Source organism: Bidens hawaiensis, unplaced genomic scaffold (assembly GCF_021521415.1).
Source record: "Bidens hawaiensis isolate Kalapana, Puna unplaced genomic scaffold, B.hawaiensis_p1.1 tig00015393_1, whole genome shotgun sequence".
Lineage (NCBI taxonomy): Eukaryota > Viridiplantae > Streptophyta > Magnoliopsida > Asterales > Asteraceae > Bidens > Bidens hawaiensis.
Window position 1 is genome coordinate 367,744 of NW_027492373.1, and position 15,767 is coordinate 383,510.

General features: G+C 35.0%; 1 protein-coding gene across 1 annotated transcript; it reads left to right on the plus strand.

Moving 5' to 3' along the window:
* The first annotated feature begins 5,492 nt into the window (after positions 1 to 5,492).
* Positions 5,493 to 12,785, plus strand: LOC143549077 (derlin-1-like). The gene is made up of 7 exons (XM_077040079.1): positions 5,493 to 5,533; positions 8,236 to 8,371; positions 9,368 to 9,441; positions 9,554 to 9,647; positions 10,514 to 10,642; positions 11,259 to 11,419; positions 12,547 to 12,785. Exons 1-7 carry the CDS (start codon positions 5,493 to 5,495, stop codon positions 12,656 to 12,658), a joined length of 747 nt encoding a protein of 248 aa, XP_076896194.1. The 3' UTR covers positions 12,659 to 12,785.
* The last annotated feature ends 2,982 nt before the right edge of the window (positions 12,786 to 15,767 follow it).

The window sequence follows — 15,767 nt, forward strand, 5'->3', positions numbered from 1 at the left end:
CTACTCTCTCATTTGTACATTCCTTAGCTAAATGACCATTTTGTTGACAGTTGTAACATCGTACCTTTGATTTATCAAACCCTGGTCTTTCCCCAACGAACTTTCTGCCCGTTTTCTTCATGAATCTCTTTACCCTTCTTACTATCATAGCCATCTGCCACTGTAGGTCCATCTCTTCCAAATCATCGGCATCGATCTGATCATAGTCTTCATCCAACATTGCAGGGTCGACTTTTTTACCTTTGATGTAGTTCTCATAAGATGCAATGAACGATGCATAGAGAGCAACCTGCTGTTCAACTGATTTAACACTCATGGGCATCTGTGAGTAGTTGTAACTCGGAACATTTGACGAGAAATTTCCAGTTGTGGCTTGAGGTTTTGAAGAATTACTGCCTCCAGCTATGAAACATACGTCGCCATCCATATTGAGAATCACATGACCATCACGAGTTGAGTTTGAGTTTGATTCTCCCTTTGAGTAGTAGGCAGAGGATTCTGATTTTGAACTTGAACTTGGAGTGACTTTCGCACCATACATTCCCGGATCCTGAACCTGATCAGTTGGTGTCTCCTTCCGAACCATGTTAAGTTCAAAATTTCGTAACTTATTCACTACTGTTTCCAGATCAATATTGGCAAAGTCTTTATCCTCTCGCATCAAAACCGTGTACATTTCCCATTTCGGTGGAAGAGCATCAAGGAGTTTCTCTACTATCTCTTCTTCCTTGTATTCAATGGAGTAATTACTAAGTTCGGTCATCAAGTGATAATATCTGGTGATGATATCGTCAAGTGATTCATTTTTCAAATACTTGAATACAGAGAATTGGGTTTTTAGTAGCTTTGTCTTGGAAGCACGTATCCCCACATTACTTTCATATCTATTTTCTAGAGCTTTCCATAGCTCTCTAGCGGTTTTGTACTTCTTGAAGGTATGAAGAATCTCTTGTGGAAGAGCCATTGTTATTGCTGCATGAGCTTTACTTTCTGCCTCATACATTTTCTTTTCCTCCTCTTCCATCTTACTGTACTTCTTAATTTGATCACGACCTTTGAACAAGGATGTTGGTGGAATGTATCCATCTTGAATGCAAACCCACATCTTAGCGTCTTGATACTTCACATACTGTTCAAACCGATCTTTCCATGCAACGAAATCGGTACCCTTTAGCATTTTTGGAGCTTTGGTTGCTGAACCGGCTTCAACCTCTATTTTTACCAGTTCAGTAATGTTTATTGAAGTCATAGTTAAAAGAAATACGACTCGAAATACAAAGAAAGTATATATATATATATTTTTTATTTTGAACAGTGATCAGATGGCGAAGTTGTGCTTAACTTCGCTTGAGCTTAGCTTTGCTTGCTTCCTAACTTCGCTGTACTTAACTTCGCTGAACCTTAACTTCGCTTTCTCTGTAACTTCGCCTTATTTGTAACTTCGCCTAAACCTTATAAGTTCGCTTAAACCCTACAAACGATGACGGCAACTTCGCCTGATGAACACGAATTTCTGCAGGTTTTGATTGAACGTATTGCGAGGTATGCGAAGGTGTATTGGGTTGTATTTGATGGTGGGAGATGGGCAAGACACAAAAACTAGGTATTTCAACGTAAACTCGTTCCATGAATAGTCAAACGTAACAATCGTAACACCCGTGTGATAGTCCCGAACCACACAATCACGAGCAAATGCTCTGATACCAATTGTAGGTTCCTAGCCGAATCTTCACAGGAATATCTCGTAACACGAGGGTGCGGAATCCCCACGAAATACGATACGAGCGTAAGATATATAATACGTTGAGACGATACACGAACACACGTTACAATACTAATAAACACGTTGTATTGCAACACTTCAACACGTGATCTCTAATCACAAACACGTTCTGTCTCCTAACCCTTAAACAAAACAAGTCAAAGCTGAGGTTATATAATCCTCGACAACTTCGCCTAACATGTTAGGCGAAGTTGTCACAACTTCGCTTGTCTACAAGTTCGCCTACATCCCAGGCGAAATTGTGTGACACAATATCCAAAACCAAAACAAACAATCTAACACGATTACAGACATACAAAACACTAGATACTGAACTACTGACATTATGCACCAACACTGAAGTTTATTTAGGGAGAGAAACGACAAAGCTGGTCGTCACGTAGGGGTGTGCAGAAAACCGAAAAAACCGAACCGAAACATTAACCGACGTTTTTTTTTGTTTTTTTTGAAAAACCGAAATTTCGGTTTCGGTTCGGTTACTCATTTCTAAAAAACCGAAAAAACCAAACCGAACCGAATAACCAAACCGGCATATTAACCGAACCGATGTATAACCGAACCGTATTGCTTCAGAATATTGAATTTGTTTAGCCCAACTTTGTGGTCCACAAGTCTTTTCTTAACATATACCAAGTGTACGTGACCCATTTTACATATAATATTAGTTGACTTAATAACTTTTAACCCAACAACAATACAATATACAGAAACATCTACACAAAATAGTAGAAGCTGTTAATATGAAGAAGATGAAGAATGAAGATTGAAACTAAACTTTTAGTGTTTTTTTATTAAGAACTTTGTTGAATTTAAACTCTAGTACGATTTCAAGTTTGTATTCGTTTGGTTCTATGCAACAAATGTCTATTATTGTGTTTTGAATCTAATATGAATTTTCATAATTTTGAAATTTTTTGCAACGTTTACACACACACACAAACCGAAAATAACCGAACCGAAACCGAACCGAAACCGAAAACCGAAAAACCGAAACCGATCGGTTTGTATATTTTAAAAACCGAACTGAACCGAACCGTGCACAGCCCTATCGTCACGTGAGGGGCACACAAATCGGTTAGCAACCAAAATTAACGAGGTTAATAAATTCGGGTTTGATTGCAAGTGAAATGAAACTACAAGTTCGGAAATTGCAAACTTGAAACTATTGGACTAAAACCGTAGATTTGGACAAACCACAAGGACGAAAACCGCAGTTCATTAAAATAAGTTATTATAATAAAGAAATAGTGAAAATACATGTCTGCCCCTAACTTAATGATTAAATTTAATGAAGTTAGTGATTTTGATGTAATTTGCAAGAACTGGGAAACGTGGAGGGTCCATATGCAAAAAATAAACTTATTGGACTAAATTCGTATTATTTGCCAAACCACGAGGACGAAAATGACACTTTACTCAATTCAAAATTGCACTACAACACACTACATTTTCTTTCTCCTTCTCAATTAAATAATACTATTTTATACATTTATCATTACCATTCACTCACAACCACTTACAAAATATATTAAAAAATTATATGGGGTGAACAATAGTTTTTCAAATATACAGAAAAATCACTACGATTTTTAAAATATAAAAACTCTTCACTCACAACACCTTAAATCACTCTTTAAATTATAAAAACACCCTCTTACATAATATGAGGGGTTGAATAAGAATGCTCTAAACCCATATATGAGTTGACAAAGTGGTAGATTATTATTATTATTATTATATGAAAATGTTTTAAAATAAGTGTAAAAAATCACAGACGTCACTTCTCTCATCCAATCAAACGTCACTTCTCTCATCCAATCAATAACCATCACTTTAAAAAGACTTTTATACCATCGTTGAACTCAACATTTGCGCTGTTTCTTATTTCCGTGTGTCACCTATTAAATACCACAGAACCATTCTATTGGCTTTAAGTCTCACTCTCCAGGATTTTTAGCAAAACCACTACACAATCGATATTTTAGCGAAACGTAATAATTTATGTATGAAAAACACCCTTGACAAGAGAAACACATGTCATAATTAAATAAGATAAATATCTATATAATAATCACACTTAAGTGGTGCTTGTTTTTCTAAAAAGGCATGCGCAAGCTCTTTTGTTTGCGTCGAGCAAACTACGCTCATACATTGTCATCTGCTTATTGTTTGTTTTTCGAATACGTTTAATTAAAAAAATGTTTGCGCGAGATTTTCTTGATGCAGACATGGCTCATCCACATCTAAGATCTTCTAAGTTCTGCAGATGGTTACTCATCACCACCACAAACACCCACTACCTACTGTCCAGCAGCACCACAACTCATTACTACCATTCGTACACCACCACCAGTTTATTTTAACAGTCTATAAACGTTAATAAATAAACGTCTTCTTCTACAAATGTTTAGTCGACATTTTTTATAGATATATGAAAACATAGTCAGTAAACATTTTACTTATTAAAAAAACAAATCAACACCTTAGAGCATTCCCAGCCCATTCACACCGTATATCCATATATATATATATATATCATATAATTATACTAAAAATCACTGCATTTTCTCTCTCATATTTAATTAAATAATATATTTTATACATTTATTATTATATTTTCTCTCTCTCCTCCTCGCAATAACTTTAAAAAAATATTAACAAATTATACATATAAAGTGAATCCTCAAATTTAACTTTTCATATAACATTTTCTCTTTAATAATCACAATATCCACCAATTAAAAACCGGGTCGGGTTAAGTCCCGAAACCCATATATAAAAGGGTTTTCTAAACTCATTAATCATCAGTGGTTTCTTTCTCTTCAAGATAGATTAATGTCTTCTCCGGCAGAGTAATAATTTATCTTCTCAATTTATCCTTACATTTTTACGATTATGATACTGTACATATACGATTGATTCATATTCATTGAATCGTAGTAGTAGTTTCAGTTCATATAATTTCTTTGATCTAGTGTCAAATCGTGTGCTATTTAGGTCATACAGATGATTGATTGACTCGTTATTTTGAAGTTAATTGGAGTGTGTAATTTGAATATGTTATCTAGGTTTAGTTTCATGATTAACCTGTCTAGCATTTGTAATTTACTGTTGATTTGTAGTCTTAGTTCATGTAATAAGCTTGTTTAATTTCATGATTCGGCTGTCTAGTAGCTGAAAATTGAACTCTTACATGTTTATGTTTATGCAATTACGCCTATACGATTATTCAGTACTCGTTGATTCGTAGTAGTTTCAGTTCATGTAGTTAGTTTATTTCGTTGATCTAGTGTCGATTCCACTCGTGTTGCGAATATGCGTGTTATTTAGGTCGTATAGATGATTGAATCGTGTGAATTTTGTTTGATTTTAGGCTTTGAAGGATTTATTTGTGATTAACTGGTGATTATTGTGTTATTCGTAATTTTGAAGTTAACTGTGGCTAATTGGAATGTGTGATTTGAATATGTAATCTAGGTTTAGCTAATAATAATAAGCTTGATTAATTTCATGATTCAGCTGTCTAGCATTTGTAAATTGAACTCTTACGTGTTTATGCAATTACGCCTATATGATACGTTGTTTCAGCTCATGTAAGTTTGTTGATCTAGTGTCAATTCGACTCGTATTGCGAATGTGCGCTATTTAGGTGATTGAATTGTGTAAATTGTGTTTAAATTTAGGTTTTGAAGGATATATATGTTGACTAATGGCGAATTATGTGCCGATTGGAGTGTGTAACTTGAATATGTAATCTAGGTTTAGCTAGTAAGCTTGTTTAGTTTCATGATTTAGCTATCTAGCATTCTAGCATTTGTAAAATGAACTGCAAGAGTAATTTCTTTGTTCCTTACATGTTTACGTTTACGCAATTATACCTATGCAATTATTCAGTACTCGATGATTCGTAGTTTTAGTTCATGTCATTTCGTTGATCTAGTGTCAAATTGACTCGTATTGCGAATACGCGTGTTATCTAGGTCGTATAGATGATTGAATCATGTATTAGTCGTTTGAATTTAGGATTTGGAGGAGTTTTACGTTGTTTAACTGGTGATTATGTGTTATTTGTGATTTTGAAGTTAATTGACGTCAATTGGAGTGTGTAATTTGAAAATGTAATCTAGATTTAGCTAACAAGCTGTAATTAGGAAAGGATCTGGTGTCGAATTGACTCGTATTGCTAATCTACGTGTTATTTGAGTTTTATAGGTGATTGGATTGTGCAAATTGTGTTTGATTTTTAGGTTTCGAAGGATTATTATGTTGATTAACCGGTGATTATTGTGTTATTTGTAATTTTGAAGTTGATTGAGGCTAATTGGAGTGTGTGATTTGGAAAAGAGTAAACTGCGGTTTTCGTCCCTTTAGTTTGTCCAAATACGTGCCTATGTGGTTTTAGTCCAATAGTTTCAAATTTGTGATTTTCGACCCTGTGGTTTCATTTCACCTGCAATTAAACCCGAATTCATTAACCCCGTTAACTCTGGTCGTTAAACCTATCAACGTACCCCTCACGTGAGGGGCAATTTTGTCCTTTTTTCCCAAATAAACCCCAGCCCCTCACGTGAGGGGGGCTTGCGAATTACGATTGGGGTTTATTTGGAGAGAAAAAGGACAAAAATGCCCCTCAAGTATGGGTTTAACAACCAGACTTAACGGGGTTAATGAATCCGGGTTTAATTGCAGGTGAAATGAAACCACAGGGACAAAAATCACAAATTTGAAACTATTGGACTAAAACCGCAGATTTGGACAAACTAAAGGGACGAAAACCGCAGTTTACTTTTTGCAAAAAAAATGTAATCCAGGTTTAGCTAATGAGCTTGTTTAATTACATGATTCTGCCGTCTAGCATGTGAATTTATGTAGAGCTTCAAATATTTTTGTTTATTATTCAAGGATGTAGTGTCGAATGGACTTGTATTGCTAATCTGCATGTTATTTGAGTTGTATAGATGATTGAATCCTGTAAATCGTGTTTGATTTTTAGGTTTTGAAGTATCATTATGTTGATTAGTTTCAGATTATTGTGTTTGTTGCTATTTGAAGTGAATTGGAGTGTGTGATTTGAATATGTGATCTAGGTTTAGCTAATTAGCTTGTTTAATTTCATGACTCAGCTGCGTAGGTTATGGATGGAACTGCCAAAAGCAATAAGATAGGATCTAGAGATTTGAAAACAAACAATTCAATTATTAAAATATAATAACCCAATTCGAGATGGGAAGTCTCCAATTACAAAGCTAAAGAAAGCGTAATACATATCACAATGTGCTATTGATATATTCTTTCTTGTTTAGATTCATAATTACGAGTTACGGAATTTATGGAAAAGTATAGAAAAAACTGTGAATTCCGCACAATTGTGGCATGATTGATGTATAGGTTTAGCTGCTATATGTTACACCAGATTGTGAAGTATAGTATATAAATTTTGTGGTTGAAATCCATGGAAGGAATTGTGCTTGGTTTACTAACTTACTAACTTAACACGGGTTGAATTATGCTTTCAGTGTCATGTATTTTCACATAATTTATGTATGCCTTGACATGCCTTTATAATCAGTTGGAAACAATTATAATTTCATAGGTGATAAGTAAGACTTTATTACATGGTATGATGGCAGGCTATAGCTGTATTTAAAATTAAATATAGAAGAAGAAAAACTTGTGGCTTCTAACTATAGTAATGCTCATTAAATCTTGTAGAAGGATGATTCGACTAAAGCTGATACCAGTGGCTGCAGTTGCATGCTTTTTGTGTTGATGATGTTTCTCTAGTTTGTGATTAGACGCTTAAAAAATGAAACATTGTTTGTTACTTTGAAAGAAGCATGGCAGTAAAGAAAACATGTGAATTGCAAATGTTTAATATCAATATGGAATGTAACTATAGTAGCCTACTGTTCAGTCTAGTCTTTTATCATTGATGTCACTCTAGTTGTTATGCCACTCATATAAGATACAGGATATCCATATACTAATAGATGTCTCACAGATTAGTTCTTCATAAGCATTTATAAAATTTTATAAAATTAGGAAAATATGTATTTGAAATGAATACAAGATGGTAATAACTAGATATGGCATTCAATGATGGAACATATCGAACCTCCACCTAAAATGAATGCAAGATTGACCTTTTTAAATGTCCTACATTTCACTTTAAAATTGCCAATAACAGTCCGCAGTACTAAATTTAACTCTTTGGTTTGCATGATTAAGCGTGTGTCAGTTTTGAGCTAGAATACCAATACTCATGCATTTGAAAAACAAGTGGATCGTTTCTTGAAGGGAGGGTTTATCGGATTGTGTGTTATTTCAAACGTATCAAATGTGTCATATAATGAATTTTAGTTAAAAGAGAAGCTGGTCATATATTGTTGACACTTAATTTGTGGTCGTGTCTTTCTTTATTAATGCATTGATCTCTATTTACCATGTTTCAGATGGTACAGTTCACTCCCACCTATAAGCAAGGCGTATGGGACCTTGTGTTTGCTAACTACAACAGCAGCTACACTAAAGTTATTGCCAATCTATTATATCGCATTGCTCCATGAGGAGGTCTTTTATCGTTTTCAGGTACAAGTTCTCTCTTGATTGATGAAAAAAAATTAGAATGTGACCTGTATTTTTATGAAAGTCGATTTGGGTTCTCTTTTATCTCAAACGGGGCCCAAAGTAAAAGTTAAGATAAATGGGATTCATGTGGGTTGAAAAGTTTGGTCCTGTTTTTAAAACATGGTCTAACTTTTATTCAGCCATATTGTCTGTTTTCATGCATGTGGGGTCTAAAATCTTGAAGTGGTTCATGAATATTTATAAAATGGAAAAGTTTGTGATAATGGAGATAGGTTTATAAAAAAGAAAAGGTTTATGGGTTGCTGAATGTTGATGTGGGCCATGTGGCATAACATGGCAACTTTATAAACCCTTAAAAATATATGTTTGTGATGCTCTTAGTGTATTTTTTTTTGTAATTATAATTAATGCATTTTAGTTATAATAAAAAATAAAATGTACAACAAAGTGTTTGTGGGTCAATGGTCAAGTGGTCAACCCAATGTGACCCTTATTAAAACTTATATGTTCTACTCTAGCCCCAACCTTTTTGAAACTGTTCTGTTCATTTTGCCATCTCCAAGTTTAAGCAAATAATATTAAGCGCAATTTTCGTAATATTAACGAGTCATTGGTTCTCGACCACAAGAATCATAATATGAGTAGGGGATTGTAAACGATTCCGAGCCTGAGCTCGACTAGGCTCGGGCTAGAGCTTGTTAAACTTATGAGAGCTTGACCTCGGCTTAGCTTGGCTCGTTTTAATTTCAACTTTTATATACAAATAAGTAGTATATATATATATATATATTTAAGTACAATTTATATACATATTGGCTCATTTAAGCTGGCGAGCCGGCTTGAGCTCAGGCTCAAGATGGTTTAAGTTCAGGTTGATGAGCTTTTAGCGAGCTGATCTCGAGTAGTTCACGTGCGGTTTGGCTCGTTTACACCGCTAATTTTGAGTCTCACAATGACTGTAATATGTTTGTTTAAAAAATATCACAAATATTTCAGGTGTGGAGACTGCTTACAAACTTCTTTTTTCTTGGCCCTTTCTCTATCAATTTTGGGATCCGTCTACTAATGATGTGAGTGATTTATTGCTTTAATCACGACACTGACACATGTGTTTGTATGTTGAGTTCAATTAATCAATGCTTATCGTTTGACTTCTGATTTCTTTGATCTATTCTATATTAGAGCAAGATATGGAGTTCAATTGGAAAGCGGGCCTTTTAATAGGCGTACATCAGACTTCTTATGGATGATGATATTTGGTTCTTTAACGCTATTGGTATGGAAAACTGAAAATACATTACACGTGCAACTCATTTATATGATTATATTTTGAGTTTTGTGAGGGATGTAAGAGTAACAAAACGGGTTACGTCAAAAACCTAGGGGTGTCAAATAAAATAAACAAACTAAATTGTATCTGTAACCGAAGAAACAAATCGAATTGAAAATTCGGTTTTGTTCCTAATCATATTCGAATTATGAATTTGGTTTTCGGTTTCACAAATCTTGCTTATTTGGATAACCGAACCAAATTCAGTCGAATATTAACCAGTTAAATCAGATAACTGAACTGAACTAATCGGTTTAATCCAGTTTGTTAGGCACGTTTCTAAATTTTGATCGGTTTGGTTTTTGATTAGGGCAAAAAAAAAAAAAAAATACAAAACCAAATAAGCCAATGAACACCCCTACAAAACCAGGTCATTTTTGTGTATAAAGTTTGTAAATTATTAATATGTTAAATACGATTAAAAGAAATAAGATACTAGATAAAAAATAATATATTTTTAATTGTTAATTTGTATTAAAACTTTTAAATTGTTAGAAATGGTTCATGACTGTTATACATATACTGATATACATAGTTACTATTATCAATATATTTTAAATGGTTAGTTCGGTATACACGGTTAATTCTAAACCAAATCGAACCCCGAACCACATCAATAATATCAAACCAACCAACTTGCTTACGTATGGGCTTGGTCGGTTTCAAACAGTTTCTGAACACTCCTATCTTTAATCGTGTTTGAAATAATACTTGGTTATATGCATTGACATTATTATACTGCATGGTTTTAAAGACCTCAAGTCTCTCTCTCTGTAGTCTTTTTTTAACTGTAATTATATCTGGTTTCATAGGTGTTATCATTAATTCCTTTCGTTGAGTCATACTTTTTGGGGGTATCACTTGTTTTTATGCTCCTGTACGTGTGGAGCAGGGAATTTCCAAATGCCAACATCAACATTTATGGCCTCGTTCAACTAAAGGTATGTCCTGTCCTTTTTCTGTGAAGTTCATTATAGCTATTATAAAATTGCCATAAATCAATATAAGGGATTTTCACTTAAAACATTTTTGCATTCATGCAAAGTTATTTTATTTTATTTTTATAATAAAAGTAAGGGTATCTTAGTCATTTCAAAGGCGCTTAATAATGGCCATTCATTTTCAAGTTTTAGACATGCATGTAGTTTTTCAAACTTAAGTAGTTAGGGACATTTGAGAGTTAACTCTATTAAAATCACAGACTTGCAGCATGTTTCTCTAAATGAACATAATTTTATGGAATTCGGTTATGACATTATTTTTAAATAATTATATTTGTTACACAATGGGTTAATATAATATGTCTAGTGTTCCAAAATGATAACGAGTTCATGAAATTTGGACAGGTAAATTTTTTTTTACCTTTTTGACTTGTATTATCTTTTTAGCAAATTAGTTACGGAATGGGTTAATATAATATATTACCACTTCACCGGCTGAAGATAAATATGGGTCAAATTGACACCTTTACCTAGACCCTACGTATATTAGGACCCGGTTGACCACAGGGTTGACCTTTACGACTGACTAAGTTAACCCGTGTTCGACTATTTGCAGGCATTCTATTTGCCATGGGCTATGCTTGCTATGGATGTAATATTTGGTTCGCCAATTGGCCCTGATCTATATGGCATCATTGCCGGCCACATGTACTACTTCTTAACAGTTTTGCATCCTTTAGCTGGAGGAAAGTTCATCCTGCAAACTCCGAAGTGGGTGTATCCTTTTTTTATTATTATTCTTGCATAATAGCTTATAAATGGGCGGATTGGGTGATAGCCAAAATGGTGTGGGCTGAAAAGTTCGCTTTTAGTAAGGGTCCGGCCTCCGGGACCCATTTTATACTTTTTTATATACGGGGCAAAGTTGGAAAACCAACCTGCAAATTATTACCGATTTTAGCCACAAACCTGATTTTATCTGCAAATTGTTGACTGCTTGATGCTAGATGACACGTGGCGTGTGCATATAGTGACACTTCAACAATCTTTGAAAAAATAAAAATTGGCCCGGTTGAAAATCGAGTGACAATAAAAGGTTAACTTGACTGTTAAATTGGTAATTAAATGTAATTTTTTTTTTGTTTACGCCTAATTTTTTGGTTGCTAAAATGTATGGGTGTGCAAGAAACCGAAACCAAGAAAACCAAAAATTTCCAACCGAAAAAACCGAACCGAAACAAAAACCGACGGTTTGGTTTTATGTTTTTGTAAAAACCGAAACTGAACTAACGGTTCGGTTTTAGTTTTGAGTGTAAGAAAAACCGAAAAAACCTAACCGAATCGAATTCCTAATTTTTTGTTTAATTTTTATTTTAAGTAATTTATAAGAATTTAATAAAATATGCAACTCAAATATTTTTGGTCAAATATATAATAGTCTATTAGTTAACAATTAACAAAATTATTTATACCTATATTCATTATTTTTGGCCAACTTCTTTTCGGCCTAAAATTTTCAAGCTCATATGGAAAAAACCGAAACCAAACTGAAACCAAAACGAAAACCGTAAAAACCGAAACCGAATGGTTTCAAAAATTCAAAACCGAGGTTTTGGTTTTCGGTTTGGTTTGAGCTCAAAATCGCACCGATCCGCACCACACACACCCCTACTAAAATCAGTAATAAATGTAAAGCGTGTTTCTATTTCCCACACTTTGTCCATACAGTATGCACTCAAAGTGCATTATGGGTGATTTTCAAGTTTCAACTCGCTTGACATGTTCTTTTCGCTTAATTTTTATTTGACCCGTTTGGGATTGACAGATAAGTTAAATGGGTATAAATTACCACTGCTAATGCAACATTAATTTTATGTGAAATTTCTTAACTTGATACTGCTTAGACATAAAATAGTTGCGAAGTACAGAATCGGAGCTCCTGCATACACCCCGACCCAACCGGCTAGCAACACGAGTGGGGCGTTTAGAGGAAGATCTTACAGCGTTGGTGGTTGATATTATGTTATGATAAATTGATAATTAGTTATCTTTAAAACAGGCGAGGTGGAACTTTTTACACATTTTGAATATCGGATACCATTTGTTGTAGTTCTCGTGTACAAAACTGAAAGTGCGTCAAGAACTGATGTCTTTTAATTTATAAATTTTTCGCATTTTGTACATTTTTGCTTTTCTTCATTAGTTGCATGGTTGGGTTTCAAGCAGTGTTGCAAAAATCCCGACTAGGCATCGATTAATCCCCGATTAATTGTTGGTCTCTACTTCACTGATTAAATTTGGGCTAGTCGACTAATTAATCGGTTAACGGTCAAATCCGGCCAACATCGACGGTTTCCGGCGAGACTCCAACCAATTTTCCGTCCAAAATATGTTTGTGTATGTATAAAACTAAAAATTACATATAAAAATGTATGCGTGTATATATAAAACTGAAAAGTGTACATTAAAGTCCGATCTATTTAATCCTGATCAATCGCTAGTCCTCACCGACCGAATACCGACTAGCGATTTTTACAACATTGGTTTCAAGTAAATGACACAGGTGCACAAAGTTGCATGTTATAAATATTATACACAGGAGTAGAGATGTTCAACGAAACTGGTTCCTGGAACCGAACCGGTGGACCCGAACCGGACCCGAACCGGTTCCTACCCGATTTTTGTAGAAACCGGACCCTATCTGATTCAACCCGATGATCCGTGACCGGTTCTTGCATTACTGAGTGTGGGCGGGTAGGAACCGGAACCGAACCGGAACCGGTTCTGGAACCGAACCATCCGGAACCGGTTCCTAACCGGTTCTAGCCGTTGGATCGAATATAGCCGTTGGAAATCGTTTATTTGGCCGTTTTTTGACTGTTGGGGTCGAAAATAGCCGTTTTTTGGCTCCCCCAAGCACCCCAGTATAAATAGGTATTTGGTGTCATGGGTTCATCACAACACTCAAAACGCAAACCCGAACGCAAAAAAATACAAAAAAACGCTATTACAACGTTTTGAGTTCTCTAATCTCTTGTTTTCTCTTATTCTATATTCATATTTGTTGTTATGGCTACCTCACAATCATCGGTTGGTCAAGGTTCCAACGCCGAACCAAGTTTCGTTCGTATTGTACCTCATAATCGTAATCAAGAGATTTGGTGCAATTGGGATTTGGTTGAATTGAGTGACCATTCATTGAAGGCTTGGTGCAAGTTTTGTGGGATTTATTTAAACCCACTTTCGAATTCAAATTTGAAGAAACACATCGAAAAACCGTATTGCAAGGCGTTGAAAAAGAACGACGATTCGCAACAAACGCAAATGGATAGTGAAGGCGGAATATTTACATACCAAATTGATCGAGTTCAAGATCGTATGGCGAAGTTTGTGATTCAAGAAGCTTTGCCGTTTAGCCACTTCGACAACCCTCGCTTAACCGCCATGATTCGAGATACGCTTCAACCACAATACACTCACGTAAGTCGTCATACTCTTAAACGTTATTGTTTAAAATTGTGGAAGAAGGCCAAAGAGGTACTAATTGCATATTTTGAAAATATAAATACGGGAATAAACTTAACTAGTGATGTTTGGTCGGCTCCACATGGTCTACCCGAATCTTATCTTTGTGTCACCGCTCATTGGGTAGACCCGTCATCGTGGGAAATGATGAAACGCACCATTGCTTTCGAACTCTTTGAGTATCCACATACGGGAGATAATTTGTTTGAAATTTTAGATTATGTTATAAAAACTTATAAACTAGAAAATAAAATATTTTCAATGGCATTTGATAACGCGTCGAATAATACATCGGCGGTTGATAAATTAAAATTAAAATATACGCCGATTTGCAATGGTGTATTTTTTCACTCAAGGTGTGTTGCACATATCATTAATTTAATCGTGCAAGACGGACTTGCTTCGGATGAGGTTACATCGGTTATAAACGATTTTAGACTAATGATACATGAAGTTTTTAAGAAAAGTAAAAAAAGACAAATGGAATATAGAAAATTTTGTAATGATACGGGAAGAAAAGCTTTGGGAGCTAATTGGGATGTACCTCATCGATGGAATTCCACTTGCATAATGTTTCAAAGTGCTTTGAAACAAAGAGAAACTTTACAAATGTTTCATTCTAGTCTTGCCGAGAATGATTTGGCAATCCCCTTTTCAAATGAGAAATGGGAAATTATCAATGACTTATCGACTTTTCTTGAAGTTTTTAAAACATCAACTACGAAACTATCGGGAACGTATTATCCGACAAGTCCCTTGGTTCTTTCGGAGTTATTTTTAATCGTTAACAATCTTAAAGAATTTGAAAATAAAAGTCCAATGTTATCAAACATCATATTACCAATGAAGTTTAAATTAAAAAAATACTTTCTTGAATTGCCACCGGTTTTTACTTGCGCCGCCGCTTTAAACCCAATGTTAAATGTTATGGGGGTTGAATGTGTGATAGACGAAATTTTTTCAGTCTTAGATATGCATGAAGTTGACCCAAACTTTTCAACAGAGGCAAAAAATGATTTTAACTTGAATTTTAAATTTATGTATGACTATTATTTAAATAAATATGGGTCAAACATACACATGCCTATGTCGGGGGGGTCATCATCAAGTTCAAGTGCTACTAGAGTACGAGATCCCATGATTAGCCTTATGAACACCGTTCGCAACGTAACGGCTAAAAAACAAAGGGGTAACACCCCTTCAAGCGAACTAGGAAGGTATAGTGCAAATGATTACTCTACCGGTTTATCCGAAGAGGAATATGACACTTTTGATGTTTTGGCTTGGTGGAAGGTAAAGGAAACCGAGTTTCCGATTCTTGCCACCATGGCCCGTGATTTACTAACCGTCCAAGCTTCTACGGTAGCTTCGGAATCCGCTTTTTCTCTTAGTGGCAGGGTAATATCGGTGAGAAGAACAAGACTAAATTCGGAGTCGGTGGAGATGTGCATTTGCTTAAAGGATCACTTGAACTCAATCGATCGTATTCAACACGTAACCACTCTCGAAGATGAAACACCACTTGATGTTCGAGTGCACGACGAACAAGAAGGCATTTCTACAAGTAATTCCGAGGAAGAAGTCGCCGCTCAATAATTAC